Here is a 22,603-nt window from a genome sequence, read left to right as displayed (position 1 = left end):
CATACTATTTTATGTATGTTTGAAATTGTTCATAATAAAAATTCTAAAACAATTCTTTAGACCAAGATGACCCTTGAGTATCACCTCCAAAAATGCACCCCCAGTTCCAGGAGTTTACTATCAAGCACGAAAGTCTTCATCAAGATGTCTGGTATTCTGGGGACTTTCACGGAGGACAGAGGCTGATGCATGAGAGGCCTCTTGGACACCCACACCACTTGTGGAGAACTGTCCCACCCACAGCCCAGGATGGAGAGACACCTCCTGTCACGTGACTCTAAATAGCCACTGATTGGCTGGGACTGGTCACCTGAACAGAATGCAGTCAAACCATTGGCCATTCAGTAACCTATCATGTGGCCGGCTGAAGGAGGAAAGTTGACCTGGACCAATTGGATTCTCTTGCATGAGAATATAATCTGGGAAATCCTGGGACAGTGAAGCTGTTGGTGGTAGGTGAAAGTGAAGTTCAGAGGTTGTGAAGTAAGGAGAGAGATTGGAATAGCGCATGAGCGAGCCAACACTATGAAAATGCAGAGGCATGAAGGAGAGAAAGGCATCAGAGAGTCAAATAAATGAGTTAGAAGGTTGGTAGCAAGAAAGGATTGAAACAGGTGAAGAGAGATGAGATAGAGGGGAGCCAGTGCCCATCCTGTTGCAATGTATTTATATCCTTACAATAACTACCCCCTCCACACACATCTTTCCCAAGACAACTTACATTAAGCCTCTGTTCTAATGAAAACTCCCCCAAATCTCTTTTTCTCCACACTTCAATTTGGACACATGCAATGAAGTGACTTATTCCCTTCTACCACAGCAGAGAAGCTCTAAGCTGTGAGAAAGATTTCTGTTTCTCCTAAGGAAAAAGAATCTGTCGCTAAGAGTTTTGCAGGCTGTCAATGTTCTATTTCTTCATCTGGGTGGTGGTTCCATAGATGCATATTTAAGCTGCTCACGTATTTCCTGTACCCTGCTCTACATATTTTATAATGGGGGAGGGGAATTCTCCTCTCAAAGCTTAGAAACACTTTAGCTGCTCAGAAAAACGAAACAGAAGTTCTTTCAAATCTCTTTTGCAGGCCAGTCCATTGGATATTTGGAAATCCTTGTGTGGCTTCTCCCCTGAAATTAACCTCCCATTCCTCCAAGCCCTTCTAGAAAAAGGGGATCACTCCAGGCAGTGGTGATAGCCAAGAGTGGCCATGGGGATCCTGGTCTCTATAGACCTCCCATCAAGCCTCTCAGCAAGGCGCAGACCCCCATCCTTCCATCCCTCCCCACAGGGCCAAAGCACAGACAGGCAAGGAACCAGGATGAGTTGTGAGTTTTATTGAAGAGCGTCCAAAGGTTGTCCTAGCATCAAACCCTGCTGCCTATGGTCTTCTTGATCCAGTCCAAGTAGCGGCAAATATTGGTGTAGACACCAGGTCTCTCGGGCCGCCCACAGGGGTCCAATCCCCAGGATGTGATGCCCTGGAGAACACCACCACACACCAGTGGACCCCCGGAATCTCCCTGGATGGGGAGAGTAGAATACTTTCACCTAAGATGCCCTGCTGTACCCAGAAGTTGGTACTAGTCCTGTAGCACGATTGGTTCCCTCTAGCCAATAGGGATAAGAGCATTGTACCCTGGGGCCAGTGGTAAGAAAGAAGGGTGGGGCTACGTGTATAAGGACACAGACCGGATGTCCTAGGACAATGAGGGAAATCCTGACCAAGGAGGGAAGAGAATGGTGTCTCAAAGGTCTAATCCAGGAAGAAGACAGTGAGGATTCCGTGGAGGGAACTGAGCTGATGTCTCCATTCCTGGTCAATGGTGAAAAGATCTTTGATTCCAGTTACCAAACATAGGAGGAAGGAGCAGAGTTCTTGTGGACACACACACACACACACACATGCACGCAAGGGACAAAGTCTTTTGGGAAGAGATCATGTCTCTATGGAACCAAAACCATTCCGAGAGATTAGATTTCAAGGGACGACACTGATGGAAATGACTTCATTCCTGGCCAATGGGGAAGAAAGCATTGAAGCATTGTCTTCAAGGACCAATCATTAGTAAAGGGGGTGAAGCTTCCATGAGGGGGGCAAACCTGGGGGAGCCCTGAGGCCCCAAATGCAGCCAATAAGAATGAGAGTGTTATACCTATGGCAAATCCCAAGACTTGTTATCTTGGAGGTGCCCCCTTATGACACCTCTGACCTTGTCTCTCCAATTTTCCCAACCCCAGACCATCAGGTCCCCAGTTTCAGCTAAATGCTACTTTTTCCAAAAGTCATCTCATCCTAGAAGCCTTCCCTGACCTAGAGACATCACCCCTCCATCACTCTGTATCCTCTTACTCTCCATGATATTTCATTATAGCACTTAACCCTGCCTAATAATTCATTTTATATGTATTTGTTTATCATCTATTTTCCCCACCTAGCATGCAACTCCATAGGATAGAAACTTCACACAGTAAAGCAGTTGGGGCATACCAGATGCTCACAAATAAATGTTGAATTAATGACTAAAAGTGGAATTAATCATGTAATGTACACCACAGGGAATATAGTCAATAATATTGTTACAACTTTGTATGGTGACAGATGGTAATTAGACTTATTGTGGTGATCAGTTTGCAGTGTATACAAATGTCCAGTCATTGTATTTACACACAAAACTAATAGAATGTTGTGGCCAACTATACTTCAATAAAAAAAGAAAGAAAATGGAATTAATCTTTCTTATTAAACTTTGAGCAATTGACTTGAGGGGGAAAAACTTCTATCTGGGACCTCTATGTTCCAGAAGCTGTATACTTCACAATCTCATTGATTGTGAAAAGTCTGAACTCACAATAGCTTTTTGAAAGAGGTTTATGGGGACACCTGGGTGGCTCAGTCACTTAAGCATCTGACTTTTTGGTTTTGGCTCAGGTCATGGTCACAGGGCATGGAATAGAGCCCCACATTGGGCTCTGAGCTGAGTGTGGAGCCTGCTTGAGATTCTCTCTCTCCCTCTCCCTCTGCCTCTCCCCCTGCTCTCTCAAATAAATAGATAAATCTTAAAAAAAAAAGGGATATGTTCATTTGTTCCATGCATTCATTCAACAAATATTTATCAAGCACCTACTGTGTACCAGGTACCATCCTGAGCACTGGGAACATACAATGAAAAAAAAAGATTTAACCTGAGCCCTTATGGAGCTTAAAAATCTATTATCTATTACCTAAAATCTATTATCTAATCTTAAAAATCCATCATTTTGCAGATGAGGAAAATGAGGCAAGAGATGGGAAGGGGCTTGCCCAGAGGAAAGAACAGAGCCATGGTTTGAACTGACCTGACTGATTCATGAGCAGGTGGGTTTCCACAGCATCCCATTGTCCCCTTAGAAGGAGTCAGACAGGCAGGGATCTGAATCCTGTCTTTGCTTGGAAAATCCTGGATTTCCTGGTGAATCACATGCCTCTCTGAGCTGAGTCTCAATTCTCTCACTGTGAAGTAGGGTAAGGGTTGCCTGGACTCTGAAGCCCCAAAAGGAGGACTTCAAAGGAGGTCCAGACTTTGGGTCCAGAGTGAGGAGGGAGCTGGAGACCTAGACAGTGGGTCTTGGGAGAGGAAGGGACTGGATTCCTGGGTGTGAAGGAAGAGAGTCTCTGGTGCCAGAAATCATGGACTCAAAAGGGAGAAGATGCTTAGGAGCTTGTTCTCTTGGGCCACTGAGGAGCCCATATATCCCAAGTCTGTTAAGAAAATTATAGAAAATCCTGGGCAATGAAAGATTTCATAATGTGGTGCTCTGCATGGGACGCCTGGGTGGCTCAGTCAGTTAAGGGTCTGCCTTCGGCTCAGGTCATGATCCCAGGGTCCTGAGATTGAGTCCCGAGTTGGGATCCCCGCTCAGTGAGGAGTCTCCTTCCCTCTCTCCCTCTGCTTCTCCCCCCTATGCTCTCTCTCTCAATCTCTCTCAAATAAATAAAATCTTAAAAAAAAAAAAAAAGAAAAGAAAACAAAACATGGTACTCTCCACCATGAAGGAGGCATGCATTCTTTTTTTTTTTTTTAAGCTGGGTGTGGAGCCCAAGTCAGGGCCTGAACTCAGGACCTTGAGATCAAGACCTGAACCAAGATCAAGACCTGAACTCAACCGATGGAGCCACCCAGGCGCCCCAAGGAGGCGTGCATTCTTTATCCACTCATTCACCCATCCATTTTTTGGAAACCTGGTTTAACAATCTGCTATTTTGCTTTCTTTCTCCCACCAGTCCTGTTAATATTATGGCCTTCCAGGTTTCCAACATGGGCCACCTGTGAATCTCAACCTCACAATCACTGTCCCTTCTCTATCTCCTTCTGGAGGCAAAGCTTTGCCAATGGCTTGAGGTCCACTGGGCCAGCCAGCTCCTCCTCTCCCTCCTACTACCTCGGGGGCTGGTGACGGTGCCCCAGCCCGAGATGGTGCACTTCTGGCCAACTTCAGGACAGCGATCCGCCAGGTTGATGGGCTTCACTTTGGGCCCCAGGGATGCCCGACCACGTAGTCGGATGAGCATGAGATCATGGCTGTGGTCCTCATTGCTGCTGTTGTAGCAGGGGTGTGGGATGGACTGAGCCACAGCCATTTCTTGCTCTGAACGGTCCTTATTCTTCAGGCTGTGATCCCCCAGGCGTACTGTGTATTTCCTGTAATGGTGGAGAGTAATTTGGGACTCAGGCAGGAGTCTGGGAACCCAATCCCCTCCTCCCTCAGCCCTCCTCTTTCAGAGGCTCAGTCTCCAGCTCTCTTCTTTCCCCCTTTCCCCAGGCCCCAGCCCACCTCTGCCCCAGGCATCCACTCACTGTTTTTTACAGTGGGCTGCTGTAAGGACCCCGTTGTCATCGATGAGGACACCCCCGCATAGCAGCTGGATGCCCTGGAACAAGGCTGTCTGCCAAGGCTGTGAATGGGCCTCACATTCCTGGCCGCCCAGCACCTTGGACTCCTGTGCCCTCACGTGTCCTGCAGCAGGAGGGAGAGAGTTTGGATCGTCACCCCCTGGGGCAGTGCAGAGGCCAGGAAAACCCATTGTGGGTTCAAAATGACATATGGCACATTCTCTGCCTGCCTCCTCACATGTCCACACTGAGAATGTGGGGCCCCCAGCTTGCGCAGGCTGCCACACAGATGCTCACGTCCACTCATGGAAGCCCATGAGTCACACTGAGTCACACACCCGAGCATGCTTCCACATGCTCCCACATGCGTCCACAAGCCCTGTATACTGTGTGTATCTGCACCCCTCAGCAAGCAGCCCTGCCGGCTTGGTGTACTCATGCAACATGCAGCATAAGCTGACACACTCCTACCCTCTGCTATGTGTGCATGCCTCCATCTACCCTCAGGAAAGCCCAAAGAAGTTCCCACATGTGATCGCATGTTTCACATCCCCCCCGCATGCTATCACAAGCGCCTACCACAGCATTCCCACACACGGCATTCCCACAGGCTCCCACCAGGCCCCCCTCACCTGCCCAGGCTTCCAACAGCAAGAACAGGAACATCCAGGTCCAGACTGCAGCAGGTGAGAGATGTCCCGTGGCGGGGTCTGGGAGACGGAGAAGGCAGGGCTGAGAAATGAAGAGGGAGGAGCCCTGAATCCTAGGAGAAACTTGAAATAAGGAGGCAGAGCATCCAGAGCCATTCTTCTGGGTCCTGCTGGGGGGTGGGGTGGGCCTGGGGACCCATCTTCTTAGGTCTGAGGAAGAAGGGGGCAGACCCCAGATTTCTGAATCTGAGGAGAGGAGGTGGAGGCTGGATTCCTACATTCCCAGGAATGGGATTGTTAGAGTCCCGGACTCCTGGATCTGAAGGAAGAGGGAACTTGGAGTTAAGATTCCTAAGTCTTGGGGAGGAGGGGGCCAGGGTCCAGATTCCTAAATCTTGAAGGAGGAAGGGGTCTGAGATTGGGGTCCTGGGCCCTGGGAGAGCAGGGGCCCCAGGGCCTGATGCCTGTGTCTGAGAACTTTGGCATCTCACTTTGCAGAATCCAGGGGGCGGGGTCACCGACTGATTCAGACCCCGAGGAAGAGGCCCCAATACTTCAGCTCTGTCTGCCTGGTACTAGGTTCTGGAGGCTTTTAACTGGGAATTCCCGCCTCCCGCTCCGCCTCCTCCCGCTCTGGAGCCGACGGAGCAACAGGGAACTGGAACCCTGTGTATGAGTGAGGAGGGGCTGAGGGGCTGAAAGGGAAACCTGGGGGCGGGTGTGGGGGGGCGCTAGGATCTGGAACTCCTCAGGCTTGGAAGAGAAGGACGTCAGTGCTGTGACTTCTGGGGCCAGACACCTGGACAACTGGCTCCGAGGGAGGAGGGGCTGGGGACCTGGACTCAGGGTCCAGGGAAGATAGGGATTGGGGGTCTGAACTCCTGAGTCTGAGGAAGGAGGGAGCTGGAGCCCGGAACCCTGGGTCTGAGAGAGGAGGGGGCTGGGGGCCTGAACTCTGGGTCTGGAGGAGAGGGCTGGGATTCCAGACTGTAGGTCTGAGGGAATAGGAACTGGGCGCCCACACCCCTGAACTGAGGGAAGGGAGATTGTGTCTGGACTCCTGGACCTGGGAGGGGAAGGAATGGGGTTCTGGACTCCTGAGTCTGACGGTGGAGGGCGCTGGGGACCCGAACTTTTGGGTCGGGGGCGGGGGGACTGGCCTGAAGTTTTAGTCTGAGGGAGAAGGGGGTTAGGGGCTGAATTCTTAAGTCTTTTTAGGAGTGACTTGGAGCCTGGGTTCTTGTGGGAGAAGGGGGCTGCTGCCACTAACTGGAAATGGACGAAAGATGAGTCTTCTGAGGGCGGATCGGGCTCCACCCGCTGCCCCTGAGAGGTCCGGGATCTGGGAAGGCAGGTTTGGGAGGCACCATGACCTGGTTTCCCCTTACCCTGGGGGCGACGGGACCAGCCCAAGCAGAGCCCAGCGGCCTTGCTGCAATAGGGCTGATGGAGACAGACTTTAGGTAGGACCTCCTGGGGGGTTAAGGGGGAATTGCTGTACGGTGGCGGTTCCCTGTCTGCCCACCACCGCCCACGCTTTGCCCTTCCTTCATCCCACAACGCAGGCAGACGGACGGCGCGGCTCCGCGCGTTTATTGTATAATCATCCATTGAATCTGAATGAATTGAGACCCTCCCCCCAACTTCTCTCAGTCGGGTCCCCGCCAGGATTCAAACGTCCAGGGGCGCGGGCACGAGGGGAGGAGCCCGACCCTGCACCGCTGGCTGGTAGGGGAAGCCACAGAGCACCTGACGTCACGGGGGCGGGCTCTCCCACGGAGGAGGCGGGGTTACAAGGGACCGGGCCGGGAGGGGAATTCTCACTGGGCAAAGTTCCGAGGGCTGGAGCTGTCTGCTGGAGGTGCTCCTGGAGCCGAGCCCCAGGTGAAGCTGTTCCACGGTGATGCCAGCTCTGGTGACATCACAGAGGCGGGGCTACAGGGGCGGAGGCGTCTCCCCGCTGCTTTCCGACGGGGCGGGCCCTGAGGGCGCGGAGCCTGAAGATCCAGAAGGTGTCTCGGGGTCGCTGAGGCCACGCGCCGAGATCTCTGAGGCCGGAGCCCTTCAGTTCCCCTCTACCCTACGCCCACCCTCCTCTCTTGGTCGCCCAAGGCATGAGGGCTCAGTTGTCCTCCATGGTCTTTCGGATCCAGTCCACGTAGTGGCACACGCTGGTGTACACGGCAGGGCGCCGGGGTGTGGAGCAGGGCTCGGCACCCCCAGACACCACACCCGCCAGGGTCCCGTCGCAAACCAGGGGGCCCCCAGAGTCACCCTGTGCGCGGCAGAAGAGCAAAGAAACTGTTAAGCAGGTGTATTCATATTACACTGGCCACTTCCTCTAAGGAAGCACCCTGTTTCCTCTTCTCCCGACACCTTGGCGTCCAGGCAGCCAGTCCCTCCTCCCTCAGACCCAGGAATAAGCGCTCATAGCCCTCACCTCACCCCTGCACTTAGCACTCTGGGATCCTAGTCCCCTCTTCCCCCAGGACTTAACGTCTGTACTCCCAGTCCTCTCCTCCTTTAGGTTCTAGAGTCGGGGCTTCCAGTCCCCTTTATTTATTTTTATTTTTATTTTTAAATTTTATTTATTTATTTGGGAGAGAGAATGAGATAGAGAGAGCATGAGAGAGGGAGGGTCAGAGGGAGAAGCAGACTCCCCGCTGAGCAGGGAGCCTGATGTGGGACTCGATCCCAGGACTCCAGGATCATGACCTGAGCTGAAGGCAGTCGCTTAACCAACTGAGCCACCCAGGCGCCCTCCAGTCCCCTTTAAATCCAGGAATCCTGACCTTGGTCCCATCCTCTCCCAGGACGCAAGTGTCCTGGATCCCCAGGAATTCTGGGGCCCCCAACTCCCTAATTCCCTAGGACCCAGGAATCTGGCAAGATATCCATTCCCCTCCTCCCCAGAGTAGGTCTCACCTGGCAGGAGCCCCGGCCCCCCTCCCAGAGGCCGGCACAGAGCATACTGTCTGAGATGTGGCCTGGATATGCCTGATGGCACAGTTTGTGATCCAGGATGCTGATGTTGGCACACTGTAGCGTGAGTGGGTACTGCACTGTTGGCAAAAGAGATGCACCCATAGAGGATCAGCAGCTGGGCCTATCACATTCAGCAGCCCCTCCACCCAGACCCTTCCCTAAGGAGGACCCACAGAACCACAGCAGAAGACGCTCAAGGACAGAAACAAGAGACAGTGACAGAATCATAATGTGAAAGAGAAACAGATGTTTGAGGAGAGGGAGAGGGCCAAAGAGAGAGAGACAGAGAAACAGAAAGATGCAGGGAGCCAAGAGCCAAGAAGAGATACATACATGACACCCAGAGAAAAATAGAGACCATGGCAGGAGATAGACTTCTTAAAGGGAAAGGAGATAGACCTCTTAAGACCTTCCTCTCAGAGGAAGCAATGAAGTAAAAGAGAAGAAAAAGAAACAGGCCCAGAGATGCCAAGGGAGAAGGCAGTGAGAAAGGGAGGAAACATTTATGGTCATTGACAGAGACAAAAACATAAGAGATACTAGACACAGACAGGGAGACACAGCATGTAGAATATAGATATGGATATAGATATGCATATATCCACGTATATAATCTAGGGGCACAGATTCAGATGGGCTTGACAGGTAAATTAGAAGTGGGAGGAGGGGACTATGCAGAAACAGCAACCAGTTGGAGGCACTGTAGAGGCCCAGAAAACCCGCATCTGGTCTGAAGGCCGTAACCTCCACTGATTCTGCCCAATGGTCACTATTTAGGGAATGTGGGTCCCGCGTTGTCAGCTCTTTGGATTTTCCCAGCAAATGCAGAAATTTGGCTTTTATGTAAAAATCTCTCAAGCTCAGACTATTTTTTCAAGGCATTTTGAAAACCAAGACTGATGTAGGAGTCTAAATGTGGCGAATGGGTTGCTGATTTGTGACTCTGAGAGATCTAGGCCTCATTTCAATTCCATGAAGTGTATATTTTCATATTTAAACATCTCTGAAATCAGGGCATGTCTTCCAGCAAATGGTGTCATGCAAGCATTCACGGGGATTTTTTTTCCCCTGTTCTTAGTGGTTGTAAATAATGATACATCTTGTAATTTATAGCATCTTAGATTTTTTCCTTATCTATCTATCTATCTATCTATCTATCTATCTATCTATCTATCTATCATCTATCTATCATCATCTTTCTATCTATCTAAGAGATGAAAAAGCAGAGACAGAGAAATAGGGGGAATTCAGACCCTCAGCATGAGACACAAGGGGTTGAGTTGTAGGCAAGGCTATACCCTTAGGACTGGACACGGCCCCCCAGCCTGAGATGAGGCACGGGGTGCCTGGGGAGACGCAGGTCTGGCTGAGGTTGAGGGGCTGCACAGCAGGTCCCAGGTGTGCCTTCCTGGGCAGACGGATCAGCATGATGTCATCATTGTGGTCATGAGCCCTGAGATCCTTATTGAACCCAGGGTGGGGGAAGAAGTTCGTGGCCCGGAACAGTTGCTCTGGGCCCTCCCATTGCCAGAGGTGATGCTCCCCAAGGCGGACCCACAGATACCTGTTGAGACAGGCCTCAGAGGTCAAGCTGGGTGTCCGCCAGGGTGATATGTGTTCCACAAGCCACACACTCTCTCTTGGCCCCCATCATTTCTGTATGACCCAGAGTGCTGTGTGATTTTAAGCAAGGCCCACACCCTCTCTGGGCCCCAGCTTCTCACTCCATCTCTTTGTCTGCCTCTACCTTTGTAGCTCTCCCCTAAAAGCTCACACCCCTTCCTAGTCCCATACCAAGTAAACCACCTTCCATCCTGCCCCACCTGGAGCCTTCGTGGTGACCTGGGTCCCCTGGAACTGTGTAGGCACATGGGGGCTCCACCTACCACAGAACAACATCCCCACCTCCTGCCCCCACAGGTCTGGTGGCTTCTGTGGGGTGTGGCTCTGTGTATGTGTGTTGTGTGTTGTGTGTGTGTGTGTGTGCATGGAGGGGGATGGGAAATGGAAAATCTCCAAGTTGGGGGTCATCCATGGCCTTAGGCTTTTCCTGTCAGCCATATACCCTCACCTTCAATGCATGTCTTCCTGAGCCTGACCTCAAACTCTCAGTCCACTTGTTCTGCTCTGGATCCCCTGCCCTGGACAGCTGGGGACTCTCTGGGGATGTACATGTCCATTCCTCGGCCTCTGACCTCTGACCTTAGGAACCAGGCTTATGACTGAGAATTCAGGATTTAATGAGTATGAGACATTATCTCTATCTCTGTCACCTCGTTGCCTGGGCTCTGTGTCTGGGAAACCAATCTCCCCCAACTCGTCCTCAAGCCTGAATCTTTTCTACCTCCATATCTCTGCCTCTCTCCTTAGTCTTTGGAGCTAAAATCGGAACATTCTTCTCCTAGCCTTAAGTACAGACCTGAGCTGAAAGAGGCCCTATCATGGAGCAATGCATGATGGGAAATTCCCAAACAGCATTCTGTACTTCATTCAGCAACTGTGCTTCATTCCTGGGGGGAAGAATATCGGAACAAGATGGGCTACCCCTTTCCAGAGGTAATATAGAAATTCTGGATTTCTGCATCAGGTAGATTCTAAGATTCCATTAGAATTCCAGAATCTTCTAACACCCTAGGAATCCACGATTCTAGAATTCTATGTTCTAGAATCTTATGAATCCAATATTCTAACATTCTAGATTTCTCTAGGCCAAAAGTCTGGGGTTTTAAAATTATCTGGATGAAATCAAGGATTTAAAGAGCCTAGAATTCTAGTATTCTGGGACCATAAAATGGATTTAATCAATCTAGAATTCTATAATTCTTTTTTATATATTTTTAAAAGGTTTTATTCATTTATTTATCTGTCAGAGAGTGAGAGAGAGGGAGGGAGAGCACAAGCAGGTGGGGGAGCGGCAGGCAGAGGGAGAAGCAGGCTCCCTGCCGAGCAAGGAGACTGACACAGGACTCAACCCCAGGACCCCGGGATCATGAGCTGAGCCGAAGGCAGACGCTCAACCAACTGAGCCACCCAGACATTCCTAGAATTCTGTAATTCTATGATTTTAGAAATTTAAGAATCTAGGGTTCAAATAGTTTGAGACTCTAGAATTCTCTCAATTAAAACTTTGGGGATTTTAAGAATCTGGAATGATAGCATTCTAAGATGTTTAATTCACCAGATTCTAGACATCCAGAATTCTACTGATTCAAGATTCTAGAATCTGCAAGTCACAGTATTCTAGAATACTGTGAATCAAAGATTCTAGGACCATGAGCTTCTATTTTCAATGAACCTAGCTAGAATACTGAACCTAAGATTCTAGGGTTGTGCTATCCCATACAACTATTGAGCACTTGAAATGTGACTAGTCCAAACTGAGACATGTCATATGTGTAAAATGCACATCTGATTTCAAAAGTGTAGTATTAAAAAACTAAACTATATCATTCATAAGTATTTAAAAATGGATTGCACATTAAAATAATGGTTTGACCATGAGAGACTCTTGACTCCGGGGAAACAAACTGAGGGTTGTGGAAAGGAGGGGGTGGGGGGATAGGGTAACTAGGTGATGGGCATTAAGGAGGGCACGTGATCTCATAAGCACTGGGTGATATATGCAACTAATGAATCATTGAACACTACACCAAAGAAAACCTAACGTACTATATGTTGGCTAATTGAATTTAAATTTTTAAAATAATAAAAATAAAATAAAATAATGGTTTGAGTTTGTCAAATTAAATCTATTATTAAAATTAATGACAATCCTTTCTTTTTTACTATTGTAATATGTCTACTAGAAAATTTAAACTTGGGGTGCCTGGGTGGCTCACTCGGTCAAGTGTCTACCTTCAGCTCAGGTCATGATCCCAGGATCCTGGGATGGAGTCCCACACCAGGCTCCTTGCTCAGGGGGGCGTCTGCTTCTCCCTCTGCCCCTCCCCCCACTCATACACACTCTCTCTCTCCCAAAGAAATAAATAAAAATCTTGAAAAGAAAATTTAAACTTAACTATGTGGCTGGAGTTATATACCCACAGGGCAGGGCTGCTCTAGGCTCCTAAGATTCTACCAGTCTGAGTCTCAATTCTAGAATTCACTGAAACTAATGTAGAATCTCATGGATCTGAGATTTTAGGAGTCCATGACTCTGGATTTTTCTGGGTCAGAGTCGAGGTTTCTAAGAGTTTTGAATTTTAGACCCTAATAATTAGATTATTTGGGACTCTAGAATTTGGAGGGTCAACTCTAATTCTAAGAGTTGAGCTTTGGGGAACAGAAATGAAGGCTATATCCTTCCAACCACAGCTCCCTCCCTCCTCTACTGAAGGCCCCTTGACCCCCTCACTTACCTCCAGCTCCCCGCCCCACCCCAGTGGTGCCCGGGTCACTCACGGCTTCTGGCAGTGGGCAGCTGTGAGCAGCCAGCGGTCACTGATGAGGGAAGCCCCGCAGAAGAGGTGGGTGAAGTAGAAGAGCCCAGCCTGCCAGGGCTGCGAGTTGGGGCGGCATTCCTCGGCCCCGATGGCTCTGGTGTCTGCCCAGCCATGCCCTGGGGTGGGATGGAGGCAGAGGGGTCAATGACAAGCACCGTGGGAGGGCTGGGGGAGACATGCTAGATGCCTAGCAGGAAGGAGCAGAAGCCTGGGAGGTCAAGGGCAAGCTGGCTGGCAGGGCTCCCGGGACCGTGGAGGGGCAGCGGATGGACGGCTGGAGCCTCACCTGCCAGGAGACAAAGCAGAGCACAGACGAATCCCAGCCTCATGACCTCGGGGTGCCTGGGTCTTGGGCATGCATTCAGGCTTCTGTGCTTCTTGAAGGTAAGCCATGCCATCTCCTTCCTCCTCTCTGGGGCCGCCCCTGTGATTAATCTGGGTTGGGAAATGTCCCAGAGGGGAGGGGGAAGCCCTCAGGCCTTGACTGGGGGCCTTGGAAATGGAGGCAATACAGGGGGACCCCCCTCCTGAGCCAGATGAGCTGGTGGCCTGCTGAGCCAGGGCTGGGCTGAGTGGGGGAGGAGCCCTGGAATATGGAGTCCTCCTGGGATCTCCAGAGAAGGGAACCCTCATTCCCATGATCTCAGGATGCAGGACTTGGATACAGGATATTCTGTGGTCTGGAGGAGGAAGAGGGAGAGAAAGATGATCCCTAAGGCTGGGTCCTGAAGTGGAAGTGAGTTTATCTTGAATGAAGCTGTGGGGAGCTGGGGCCAGTGTCCCCGGCAGGCTGGAGGGATAGGCAGGAGGACCACCACACCCCACCCCCACCCCCACCCCAGAAAGCAGGTGAGGGTTGGGAAAAAGAACAGAGACTCAGTAGGAAGAAGGCAGGCTGGATGGGGCAAGGCAGGGAAAGAGAGAGAAAATTAAAAACGAGAGGGACAGGGATACAAAAGGATCCAGGGTGAGGGAAGGAGAGAAAGGGAGAGACAGACTGAGCAAGGCAGAGACCACAAGAAGCCACACACGTGTGTACCCCCTAAAGAGCCCCCCCTGCCCTGGGCATTTGGGCCCCATCCTGCAAGGACAAAGGCCTCTCCTAGAAGGTTGAGGAAATATGGGCCTAACTGGATTAACTCACTCTTTTCATAAACTACCCTACCCCCTTCTTCATAACCCTACCACCCAAGACCCACATGCCCAACCTGCCTGGAACTAAGCACTTTCCTTTTCTCTTAATATCACCAGATCTGGGCCAAGTCCTGAGAACACTGCCCTGTTTTTTCATCTCCTCCCCTCCATTGTCCTTCCTATCAGCCCATCCTACCTGCCTCTCTCCCCATCCTTCCTCTTCATCAGGTGGGCAGGCCCTGCAGGGCCAAGCCCACATCTGATTCATCTCTGTGTCCTCAGGATCACCCATTCAGGGCTGAGCTCTCAGGAGGCCTCAGGAAATATTAATTAAATGAGTGAATGTCTTTCTCCATATTCTTTTCCTGGTAAACTCCTACTCATCCTTCAAGATTCAAACTAAATGCCCCCTCCTCTAGGAAGTCTTCTCTGATTTCTCAAGGAAGAATACATCTTTTCCTCCCCTGGACACTCAGACTCCTCCACTTTCTGTTGCTGTAAGCCTGATTATCACTCTGGGTCTGGGCTCCCCTTGAATGTGTCACTGGGTGTAATGGTTTAGAGCATGGACTCTGGAACTGGACCACCTGGGTCCAAATCTCAATGCTGGCAATTATTGGGCAAGTCACTGGACCTCTCTCAGTTGGCCCATCTATTAAGAAGTAATAATAATCCAGGTTGGGGGCTGATTGAGCCAATTAACCCATACGAAGCACTTACAACCGTGCTTGGCACATGGTAGGCATTCAACCAATGTAGTAAGTATCCATCTCCTACAGAGCCCTGCACTGCCCCCATTATAATACACATTACTTATAGTTGTAGGGTGTCTTACTCTCTCTCCAGACAGGGATGGAAGACCAAAGACTGAGGCTGAAGAGACACTGTGTGCGAAATGCCATACTAACTGCTTCTGAAACATCTCCATAGCTACCTTTAAAAATATATATATATATATATTTACTTTTTTTTTTTTTTAAGTAGGCTCCACATCCAGCATGGAGCCCAATGCAGGGCTCAAATTCAGGACTCTGAGATCTTGGTGCTGAAACCAAGAGTCAGGCGCCCAACCGACTGAGCCACCCAGGCGACCCTTGATAGCTACCTTTATTGACCGTAGTCTGTGCCAGCTACCTTTATTGACCGTAGTCTGTGCCTGGCAGGTAAGCATTTCATATATGTATCATTTCATTTAATTCTCACAAGACTCTATTCAATCTCTATTCCACAGAGGGGAAAACTGAGGTCGAGAGAGCATTCCAGTAATTTCCTCAAGGTCACAAAGTAAGTGACAGAAATACATTTCTTTCTCTACCCAGTACACTCCTACTTATCCTTTTAAACCCCATGCAGATGTCCCCTGATCTGCGATGACTTCCCTGACTCCTTCAGAAAGAGCCCATGGCCTCTCCTTAGGGCACCCCGTGCCTCTTTCCGATGCAGCACTGATCAATTTGTGTTGTTAATCCAATGATGTATTGAGTAGCTTCTGTGTGCAGGCACCGTACCAGGTGCTTAAGAAAATCACAGTGAATAAATCAGAGTCCCTGCTTTCATGGACTGAGTCAGGAGAGAGAGGGGACAGACCATTATGCAGTAAACAGATAAATGAGGTCATTTCATCTCTAACAAGTGCTGCGAAAGAAATAAACCGAGCAATGGATTGTTGTCCTGGTGAGGGCAGGGGACCCCTTTAGCCAGGGCAATCCTGGAAGGCCTCTCTGAGGAGGTGACTTTTGAGTAGAAACCTGAATGACAAGAATGGAAGTCTTGCCTGTCTCCCTGACCTGACTAGCAGCTCCTTGAGGATAGAGCTCGGGCTGATTCATCTCCAGGACCTAGAGTAGGACACAGCTCAGTAAACACATGTAGCATGATGACTAAAGGAACAGGCGATGTGCCTTTAAAAATGAATCGAGTTCCCACCTCCTTCGCTTCTGAGTCTTGCATGACAAATTCAGCTGATACGTCTGATTGGCGTTTCCTGGGTGTGCTAATGGGGGCAGAGGAAGGGAGCTGGAGACTGTGTGCCAGTCTTCTGTGGGCTCTATGAGGGCAAGGACCTTGTGGTTGTGTGCCCAGCATCAGGCCTGCCACATAATAGGTGCTCAGTAAATTGGCGTTTGAAAGGGGAAACGAGCAACCAAAAATGGAACATTTCTGTTGTGCATATGTTCAGCTGATGTTACGTCTCCAGAGTTTAGGCTAAATGGACGCACCCAAACATCTGTCAGCTCTGCCTGGATTCTGTGTAGTAGACCCCCCAGTGTAGGAATATTTACATGGAGACACTTTCAGGGAGAGGAAAAGAACCCTTCTCCTTCCAAATTTTCAGGGCGAAACTTCCAAGCCAATTTTGGATAAGGTGGGGATGGTGGTGGACTGGGGCTTATGGGCGTTGGATCAGAGGAGAATGGAGATACGGTGGAGCTGGGACTGGAGCTTGTGGTTGGTGAGGGGATGGAGAGGGATCTAAACAGAAAATTTCCCCTAAATCTCAGAGGACTTCTTTACATGAACTTAGCAACTAAGGTGGGGTGGGTTCCTCTGGTCTTAGAGGCTGAGGTGGATCTGGGGTGAGGCCCCTTGGGTTCCAGTGGCCCCGGAGGGCAGAGAAGGGACCAGATGACTCAGAGGTGGCTCAGCTCCTGCTGGGACAGGAGGAACTGGTGTTGGGTGGACTGAGACGTGAGGAACAGTGGGATGGAGGAAGGAAGTGGTTAAGGGGTGCTTCATGGAACTTGAGAGGAGGGTGGGGAATGTGATTCTCCCCATCAGCCCTGAGGGATGGCGGTGCAGAGGATGGGGTGAGGGGGCTTGGGACCGGGGGCTACCCCTGTGCTTTTCTCCCCAGCACGTGGAGTCACATACGTTCATTCTAACCAGGACCTGTTCACAGATCACAGACAACAGGTAACATTTAGTCAGGGCTCACCACCCCCTGCATTTATGCTTTACTGATAATTACCATAGCAACCTATGCACTCATGTTATATGATCGTCTCTTCACAATGCATCTATGAGGTAGACACTTCATTGTCCCCACTTTCCAGGTGAGGAAATAGAGGCCCAGAGAGGGTACTTAGCTTGCCCTAGGTCACACAGCGGGGAGTAGCAGAGGGAGGCAGGTTGAGTGAATGACAGCCTCTCTCGGACACTGGGTGACCACCAGCTTCCTTGCTTCTCTTGAATTAAACTTTGTCACCACTTTTAGCACTTCAGCTTCAAAGTGCTTCCACCCGAGCAGTGGAAGGCAGGGGGAGGTAAGGGAAGAGGAGAGATGTTAGGAGGTGTAGATGGGTGGCGGAGGTTCGAAAGGGGCAGGGGGAGGGTTCAGCCCCTGCAACTGCGGAGGAAGGAGCAAGAGGGCAGCTGGTGGAGTGGCAGGACCTCTGAATCAGTTGGAGCGGAGGGTTTTCTCTATCCAGGAGCTGTATTTGCAGATCTGGGTGTAGACAGCTGGATGCTGAGCAGAGCCGCAGGGGTAAACGCCCCATGAAAGGATGCCCTGCAGGGTCTCATCACAGACCAGAGGGCCACCAGAGTCACTCTGGGGGTGGGAGGAGGAGAGATCAAATAAATACACGAACCCACTTGGGTGTCTGGGATAGTGATAGCGAAGAGGTTTGGGCCGGGCTGGAGTTACGTTTGGGTAAAGATGAGCTTGGGGTGGGGTTGGAATTAAGTATGAGTTTGGGTTGGGGTGGGACTGGCCAGGGGGTTGTGGACATTGGACGGGGGGATGAGAAGGGAAACGTGATAACCCTGGCATTGGAGCTTGTGGAAGGTGAGGGGATGAAGACGGATGGAGAGTAGGGATGGGCTCGGGGTTTAGGACTGGCCTGAAGATGGGAATGCAGTTGAGGATGGGGTGGGAAGTGGGTAGGCCAGGCACGAACAGGTGGAGAGTCACACACGGGGATGAAGATGGGGTAGGGACGGGATAGTGTGGGACACAGGGATGACACTGGGCTGGGGTTGGGGACAGGGACAGGGCCTTCTGATTTCTCATAACTTCCCTATCCTGGCTCCCATGAGTCAGAGACCCACCCTGGCCAGTCCCTACCTGGCAGGGGTCCTGACCCTGCTCCAGTCCCGCACACATCATGTTGTTGGTGACGACACCAGGGTAGAAGACCTCGCAGTCTTTAGGGCTCAGGACAGTGACCCTGGAGCAACTCAGGCCCCTGTTGTACTTCACTGATGGGAGAAAACAGTAGGTAAACCCGTGGCCAGCCCCTAATCCTCCAGGACCCAGGAGTCCACACCCCCAGCTCCCTCCTCCCTCAGACCCAAAGTCCTGGCCCTCAAGGTATTCCCCAGGGTACAGGCCTCAGGGGTCCCAGCTCTTGCCTCTTCGGGTAGCTGTGGTGCCCCAGCCAGCAACCTGGCACTGATCTCCGGGCTGAGCACAGTGGTAGGGCAGGCGCAGGGTCTGGATGCGAGGCCCCAGCACAGCGGGCCTGGCCAGCTTCAGCAGCATGAGGTCATGCTCGTCTGTCCGCCTCGGCAGGATGGGGCCTGAGCCCTGGCGGTACTTGGGGTGGATAATGTGGCGAGTGGTCCGGCGGAGCTGCTCACCCTGGAGGAGGAGCAGGTGGTCGTCCCCAATGCGAGCCCACAGAGGACTAGGAAGGGAAGAGATATGTGGGGGCAAAGCCTCCTTAGGGACTGAGACCAGACTCTGAGTCCCTGGGAAGGAGGGTACTGGTAGCAGGGTAGGAGCCTGGACTCCTGGGTCTGAGGGAGGAGGGGTTTGAGGGTGAGGACTCCTGGGTCTGAGGGAGGAGGTGGTGGGGGAGAAGGGAGCTGGGGATTTGAGTTCTTGGGACACGGGGAAGAATGATTAGGTGTTTGAATCTCTGAGTTCTGCAAGAGTTGAGGGCAGGGGTCCACCTGGGTAAGCCCACCTCTTCCTTCCTCCCTCAGTGGGGACTCATGAGGTGAACAATTTCCTTAGTTCTAAATTCCTAACCACACCAGACCCTGACTTCTGTTGCATACAACTATCTACACCACCCCATTGATCGCCAGGGTTGATTCGGCTGATCTGGCTGGCTAGGCGGGTGTCCCCTTCCTCCCTCACCGCTCTATGTGCGTCCCTCCCGAAGCTGCGCGCTCGGTCGAAGAGGACGACCTTCCCTGATAGAGGAGGACCGTTCTTCGGTCAAGGGTATACGAGTAGCTGCGCTCCCCTGCTGGAACCTCCAAACTAGCTCTACACTTCAATGGAACCCAAGGAGTATCAGCAAGACCGGGCTCGTGGACGGGCCCAGAAACGCTTAAAAGGACCACACCGCCCCCTGGCGGCCACAGCACCCCCCCCCCCCCCGACAGGAAGCCCTCCAGAACTGACTCCCACATGGATTCAAGTGCCCCGGCCCTTCCCGCCGCCTCCCCCGGGCCTGCCTCCACAGCCCCTCCCTGGATGCCCCGAGAGGCTCCCCCTACTTGCTGTTCCCGCAGTGCGCGGCTGTGAGCACCCAACTCTTGTCCACCAGGACGCCCGCGCAGTGGAACGAGAGGCCATTGAAGAGGGAGACCTGCCAGGGCTGCGAACCGCGTGCGCATGGAGCGCCTGAGGCCACAAGGTCCAAGCCAGTGTCGTTTCTGGAGAGCAGCACCGCCTCCGCGGCTGGAGAAAGAAAAGGAGTGGAGATCAGAGCAGGCGGGACTAGGGCTGGGTTTAGGGCCGGAGCGGGCGGGGTGGGGGGGGGGCCGCAGCCAGAACCAGGGAAGCTGGGGAGTTGGAAATTGGGGGTCCTGCAGGAACCGAATGGAAGTGGGAGGAGAAGAACGGCGGGAAAGGGGAAGGAGGCAGGAATAGAGCGGACTGGAGTGAGGAGAGCGAACTGGGTGGGTCTGGAGGGACAGGGACAGAGCGCAGCGCTCGGAGCAGAGCGGGAATGGAACGCGACGGGGCCAGCAGGGGGCGAGGACAGATCGCTGCGGAGCTTGAGGAGCAGGGGCGGGAATAGCGCAGCGGGCGGAGAGAAGAGCGAGGCCGAAGCGGGAAGGCCAGCCCGGGGAGAAATGGGCGGACTAAGAAGGGACGGGGACAGAATGCGACTGAGAGAGGGGACGCGGTTAGTAAGGGGCCGGGAAAGGAAGCCAAGAGGGGAAAGGAGTAGGGATCCAAACTGGGGGGCGGGGGGGCGGGCCCGGGAGCGGAGGGGCGAGGGGCGGGGCTGACTTAGGGGCGAGCCTCCTCCGGATCCGCGGGTGGGTGCTGGGGTCCCCAGAGGAGGAGTGGTGCGCGGGGGTTGGTGAGGAGCGCACTCTCCCTGGGGCCTCCCGCCAAGCCCTGTCCCCGGCCTCACCCCACAGTTCCGTCACGAACAGCGGCAGTAGCAGCCTCGCCAGGGCCCGCGTGCGGGAGGCGGGGCACAGGTGGAGGTGTGGGGGTCCCATGGCCAGGACCGAGGCTGGGGGGGGCGGGGAGGAGAGCGAATTAAAACTGATACTCCGTCAGAGACACCCGCACACCCACCCCACCGCGCCCGACCGCCCGGCCTGGGCCAACCCAACCCGCGGGGACCCGCTTAACCTTCGGCACAGATCTCAGCGGCGGACGGACAGACGGGCGATTCGGGCCGGAATACCCGACATGAGCACAGTTACCCTAATGACGCCCCTCCTGGCGTCCTCCTGACCTCCCTACGCCAGAAGGGGGAGTGAGGTCCCAGCCCGAGCTTTCCCGGGCTGCCCGCCAAGCAGCGTTTGGGATTCGCCCTCCTTCACAGGTGGGGCCGCGGTCCGAGGCTCAGAGGCGTGTGCCATAGATAGGGAAACCGAGGCTCAAACAGGGCTGTCCGCGACCCAAAGGTCCCCACCCATGCTCTCGGACCCGCCCTTACTAGGGTGAGGTGCATCCCATCTCACCTAGGAGTCGCGGCTGGAAAGGAGGGAGGAGACCCAGGAGTGCCTCTGCCCTGCCAAGTGGGCCGCCGGACTCCTCTGCCCTGGGACCCTTGGCCTGGCCTTCCTTTTTAACCTGGAAGAGCCCGGAAATTTCCCCACCCTCCCCCCAGGGATTCACTCCCTCCCTTTCCCTCTCCCTAATTATACCTTGGGTGGGACTGGCACCCAGCCTGGGCCCCAGATTCCGGCTCTGGGAGGGGCCCAGGGAATACAGGCTTCTTCTAGAGCCCCAAACACCCTTTTTGGAGCTGGACTCCATGGGGATTCCCCAGGTGTCCTATTCCAAAAAGTCTTCTCAGTGGGGAGAGGATGCCATGTTCCCAGGTAGCCTCCGGGTCTCAGAGATAATGTTGGAAAGAGGTGATTACAACCAAGAGAGAGGAAAACAAACAGGGAAATGCATACCCAGTGACTGAGAAAAACCAGAACGCTGGCCAGGAGAGAGGGAGGCAGAGAGATAAGACAGATGGAAGGAAAGGGTAGAAGACACAGAGACAAGGAAAAGAAGAAATCACAGAGACAGAAAGGGGGCAGAGAGGGAATGAGGCAGAGCCCCAGAGCCAGCACGAAGCTCTGTGCTGAGCCCACTCCCACAGCTTGAGCAGTGGGCTCACTGTGTATCCCAGTGACTACTAGCGCCCCTCTTCCTCCTGCTGGGGGCGCTCCGCATCACACCCAAGTGTGGTCACATCACATCCTCCCTACCATCAGTTTGCCTTCAGATGACACACGGGCCCATGAATCACAGGAGGCCAAGGCCACAGAGGAGCGTCAGTATGACCTGGACTAATCCCCTCCTTTCAGGTGAGGAATCGAGGCTCAGAGAAGGCAGTGACTCACAGAAGGTCACACAGTAAGTCCACCTAACAACCGGAAGGCTCCAGTTTCAGCTCTGGGCTCTTACTCCACATGCCAACAACCTCCCCTGAAAGGCGAGCAGAATGTCAAAAAAGATCCTGAGTTCTGGACTAGTTGTGGGGCATCCTTTCCAGTGGGAATTGAGTTAACTGCAGAGGTTGGCTCTGCCCTATCCAGCTGAACTCTCTACAACAGTGGAAATGCCCTATATATGCTATTCAATACAGCAGCTACATGTGGCTACAGAGCATGTGGTATGTGAGGTCATTTTAACTTAAAAGGCCCCACGTGGTTAGTGGCTATCGTGCTGGCCGCACTAGTCTGGAGGAAATACCTCGCCTGGAGGTTGGAAAGAAAAACAGTGATAGCTCCTTCTCTTAGGTCTTAATTATGTGCAGGCTGACGTACCTACTGGGCTATCATTCTTACAAGTGCACGATTTTACAGATAAGAGCCCAGAGCTGAAACTGGAGCCTCCCGGTTGTTAGGTGGACTTACTGTGTGACCTTCTTATCTTACAGATAAGAAAACTGAGCCTCAATCAAGGCAGTTTCGCCTGGTAGTTAAGAAATCACCTTGCTTTAAAAAGAGAAAGAAAGAAAGAAAGAAAGAAAGAAGAAAGAGAGAAAGGAAGGAGAAAGAAAGAAAGAAAGAAAGAAAGAAAGAAAGAAAGAAAGAAAGAAAGAAAGAAAGAAAGAAGAAAGAAAGAAAGAAAGAAAGAAAGAAAGAAAGAAAGAAAGAAAG

At 52.1% G+C, this 22,603-nt stretch overlaps 3 protein-coding genes across 4 annotated transcripts; all 3 read right to left on the bottom strand.

Moving 5' to 3' along the window:
* Positions 1–1,362: 1,362 nt before the first annotated feature.
* KLK8 (kallikrein related peptidase 8) lies at positions 1,363–5,719 on the bottom strand. The gene is made up of 5 exons (XM_044911353.1): positions 5,716–5,719; positions 5,502–5,579; positions 4,834–4,993; positions 4,389–4,677; positions 1,363–1,518 (listed from the first exon to the last, which is right to left on the bottom strand). Exons 1-5 carry the CDS (start codon positions 5,717–5,719, stop codon positions 1,363–1,365), a joined length of 687 nt encoding a protein of 228 aa, XP_044767288.1.
* Positions 5,720–7,102: 1,383 nt separating this feature from the next.
* Positions 7,103–13,336, bottom strand: LOC110572977 (kallikrein-9). Its single transcript, XM_021681430.1, has 5 exons — positions 13,233–13,336; positions 12,906–13,062; positions 9,803–10,068; positions 8,445–8,581; positions 7,103–7,794 (listed from the first exon to the last, which is right to left on the bottom strand). The coding sequence occupies exons 1-5, from the start codon at positions 13,273–13,275 to the stop codon at positions 7,642–7,644; spliced, it is 756 nt and encodes a 251-aa protein (XP_021537105.1). The 5' UTR covers positions 13,276–13,336; the 3' UTR covers positions 7,103–7,641.
* A 3,658-nt stretch (positions 13,337–16,994) lies between these two features.
* KLK10 (kallikrein related peptidase 10) lies at positions 16,995–21,055 on the bottom strand. 2 transcript variants are annotated; one of them, XM_021681420.2, is made up of 6 exons: positions 20,963–21,055; positions 20,401–20,505; positions 19,532–19,715; positions 18,434–18,708; positions 18,147–18,280; positions 16,995–17,630 (listed from the first exon to the last, which is right to left on the bottom strand). In XM_021681420.2, the coding sequence occupies exons 2-6, from the start codon at positions 20,489–20,491 to the stop codon at positions 17,478–17,480; spliced, it is 837 nt and encodes a 278-aa protein (XP_021537095.1). In that variant the 5' UTR covers positions 20,492–20,505; positions 20,963–21,055; the 3' UTR covers positions 16,995–17,477. The 2 variants fall into 2 exon arrangements, with proteins under 2 accessions (XP_021537095.1, XP_021537096.1); XM_021681421.2 differs by lacking the exon at positions 20,963–21,055 and adding an exon at positions 20,628–20,720 and having other exon boundaries at positions 17,010–17,630.
* Positions 21,056–22,603: the final 1,548 nt, after the last annotated feature.

Source organism: Neomonachus schauinslandi, chromosome 16 (assembly GCF_002201575.2).
Source record: "Neomonachus schauinslandi chromosome 16, ASM220157v2, whole genome shotgun sequence".
Taxonomy (NCBI): domain Eukaryota; kingdom Metazoa; phylum Chordata; class Mammalia; order Carnivora; family Phocidae; genus Neomonachus; species Neomonachus schauinslandi.
The sequence above is the reverse complement of the archived record's forward strand: the minus strand, read 5'-3'. Positions and strand labels throughout refer to the sequence as shown.

What these genes read in the sequence shown, in the direction of transcription:
- KLK10 (XM_021681420.2), bottom strand. Translation starts at nt 20,491, where the DNA reads ATGGGACCCCCACACCTCCACCTGTGCCCCGCCTCCCGCACGCGGGCC. An exon ending in GTTCGTGACGGAACTGTGGG is followed by an intron (nt 19,716 to 20,400) that starts GTGAGGCCGGGG and finishes TTCTTTCTCCAG; the next exon opens with CCGCGGAGGCGGTGCTGCTC. An exon ending in CACCACAGCTACCCGAAGAG is followed by an intron (nt 18,281 to 18,433) that starts GCAAGAGCTGGG and finishes TTCTCCCATCAG; the next exon opens with TGAAGTACAACAGGGGCCTG.
- LOC110572977 (XM_021681430.1), bottom strand. Translation starts at nt 13,275, where the DNA reads ATGAGGCTGGGATTCGTCTGTGCTCTGCTTTGTCTCCTGGCAG. An exon ending in TCTGCTTTGTCTCCTGGCAG is followed by an intron (nt 13,063 to 13,232) that starts GTGAGGCTCCAG and finishes ATCCCACCCCAG; the next exon opens with GGCATGGCTGGGCAGACACC. An exon ending in GGGGCCGGGGCTCCTGCCAG is followed by an intron (nt 7,795 to 8,444) that starts GTGAGACCTACT and finishes TGCCGCGCACAG; the next exon opens with GGTGACTCTGGGGGCCCCCT.
- KLK8 (XM_044911353.1), bottom strand. An exon ending in GCAGCCCACTGTAAAAAACA is followed by an intron (nt 4,678 to 4,833) that starts GTGAGTGGATGC and finishes CCACCATTACAG; the next exon opens with GAAATACACAGTACGCCTGG. An exon ending in GGGAGAGGAGGAGCTGGCTG is followed by an intron (nt 1,519 to 4,388) that starts GCCCAGTGGACC and finishes CTCCCCATCCAG; the next exon opens with GGAGATTCCGGGGGTCCACT.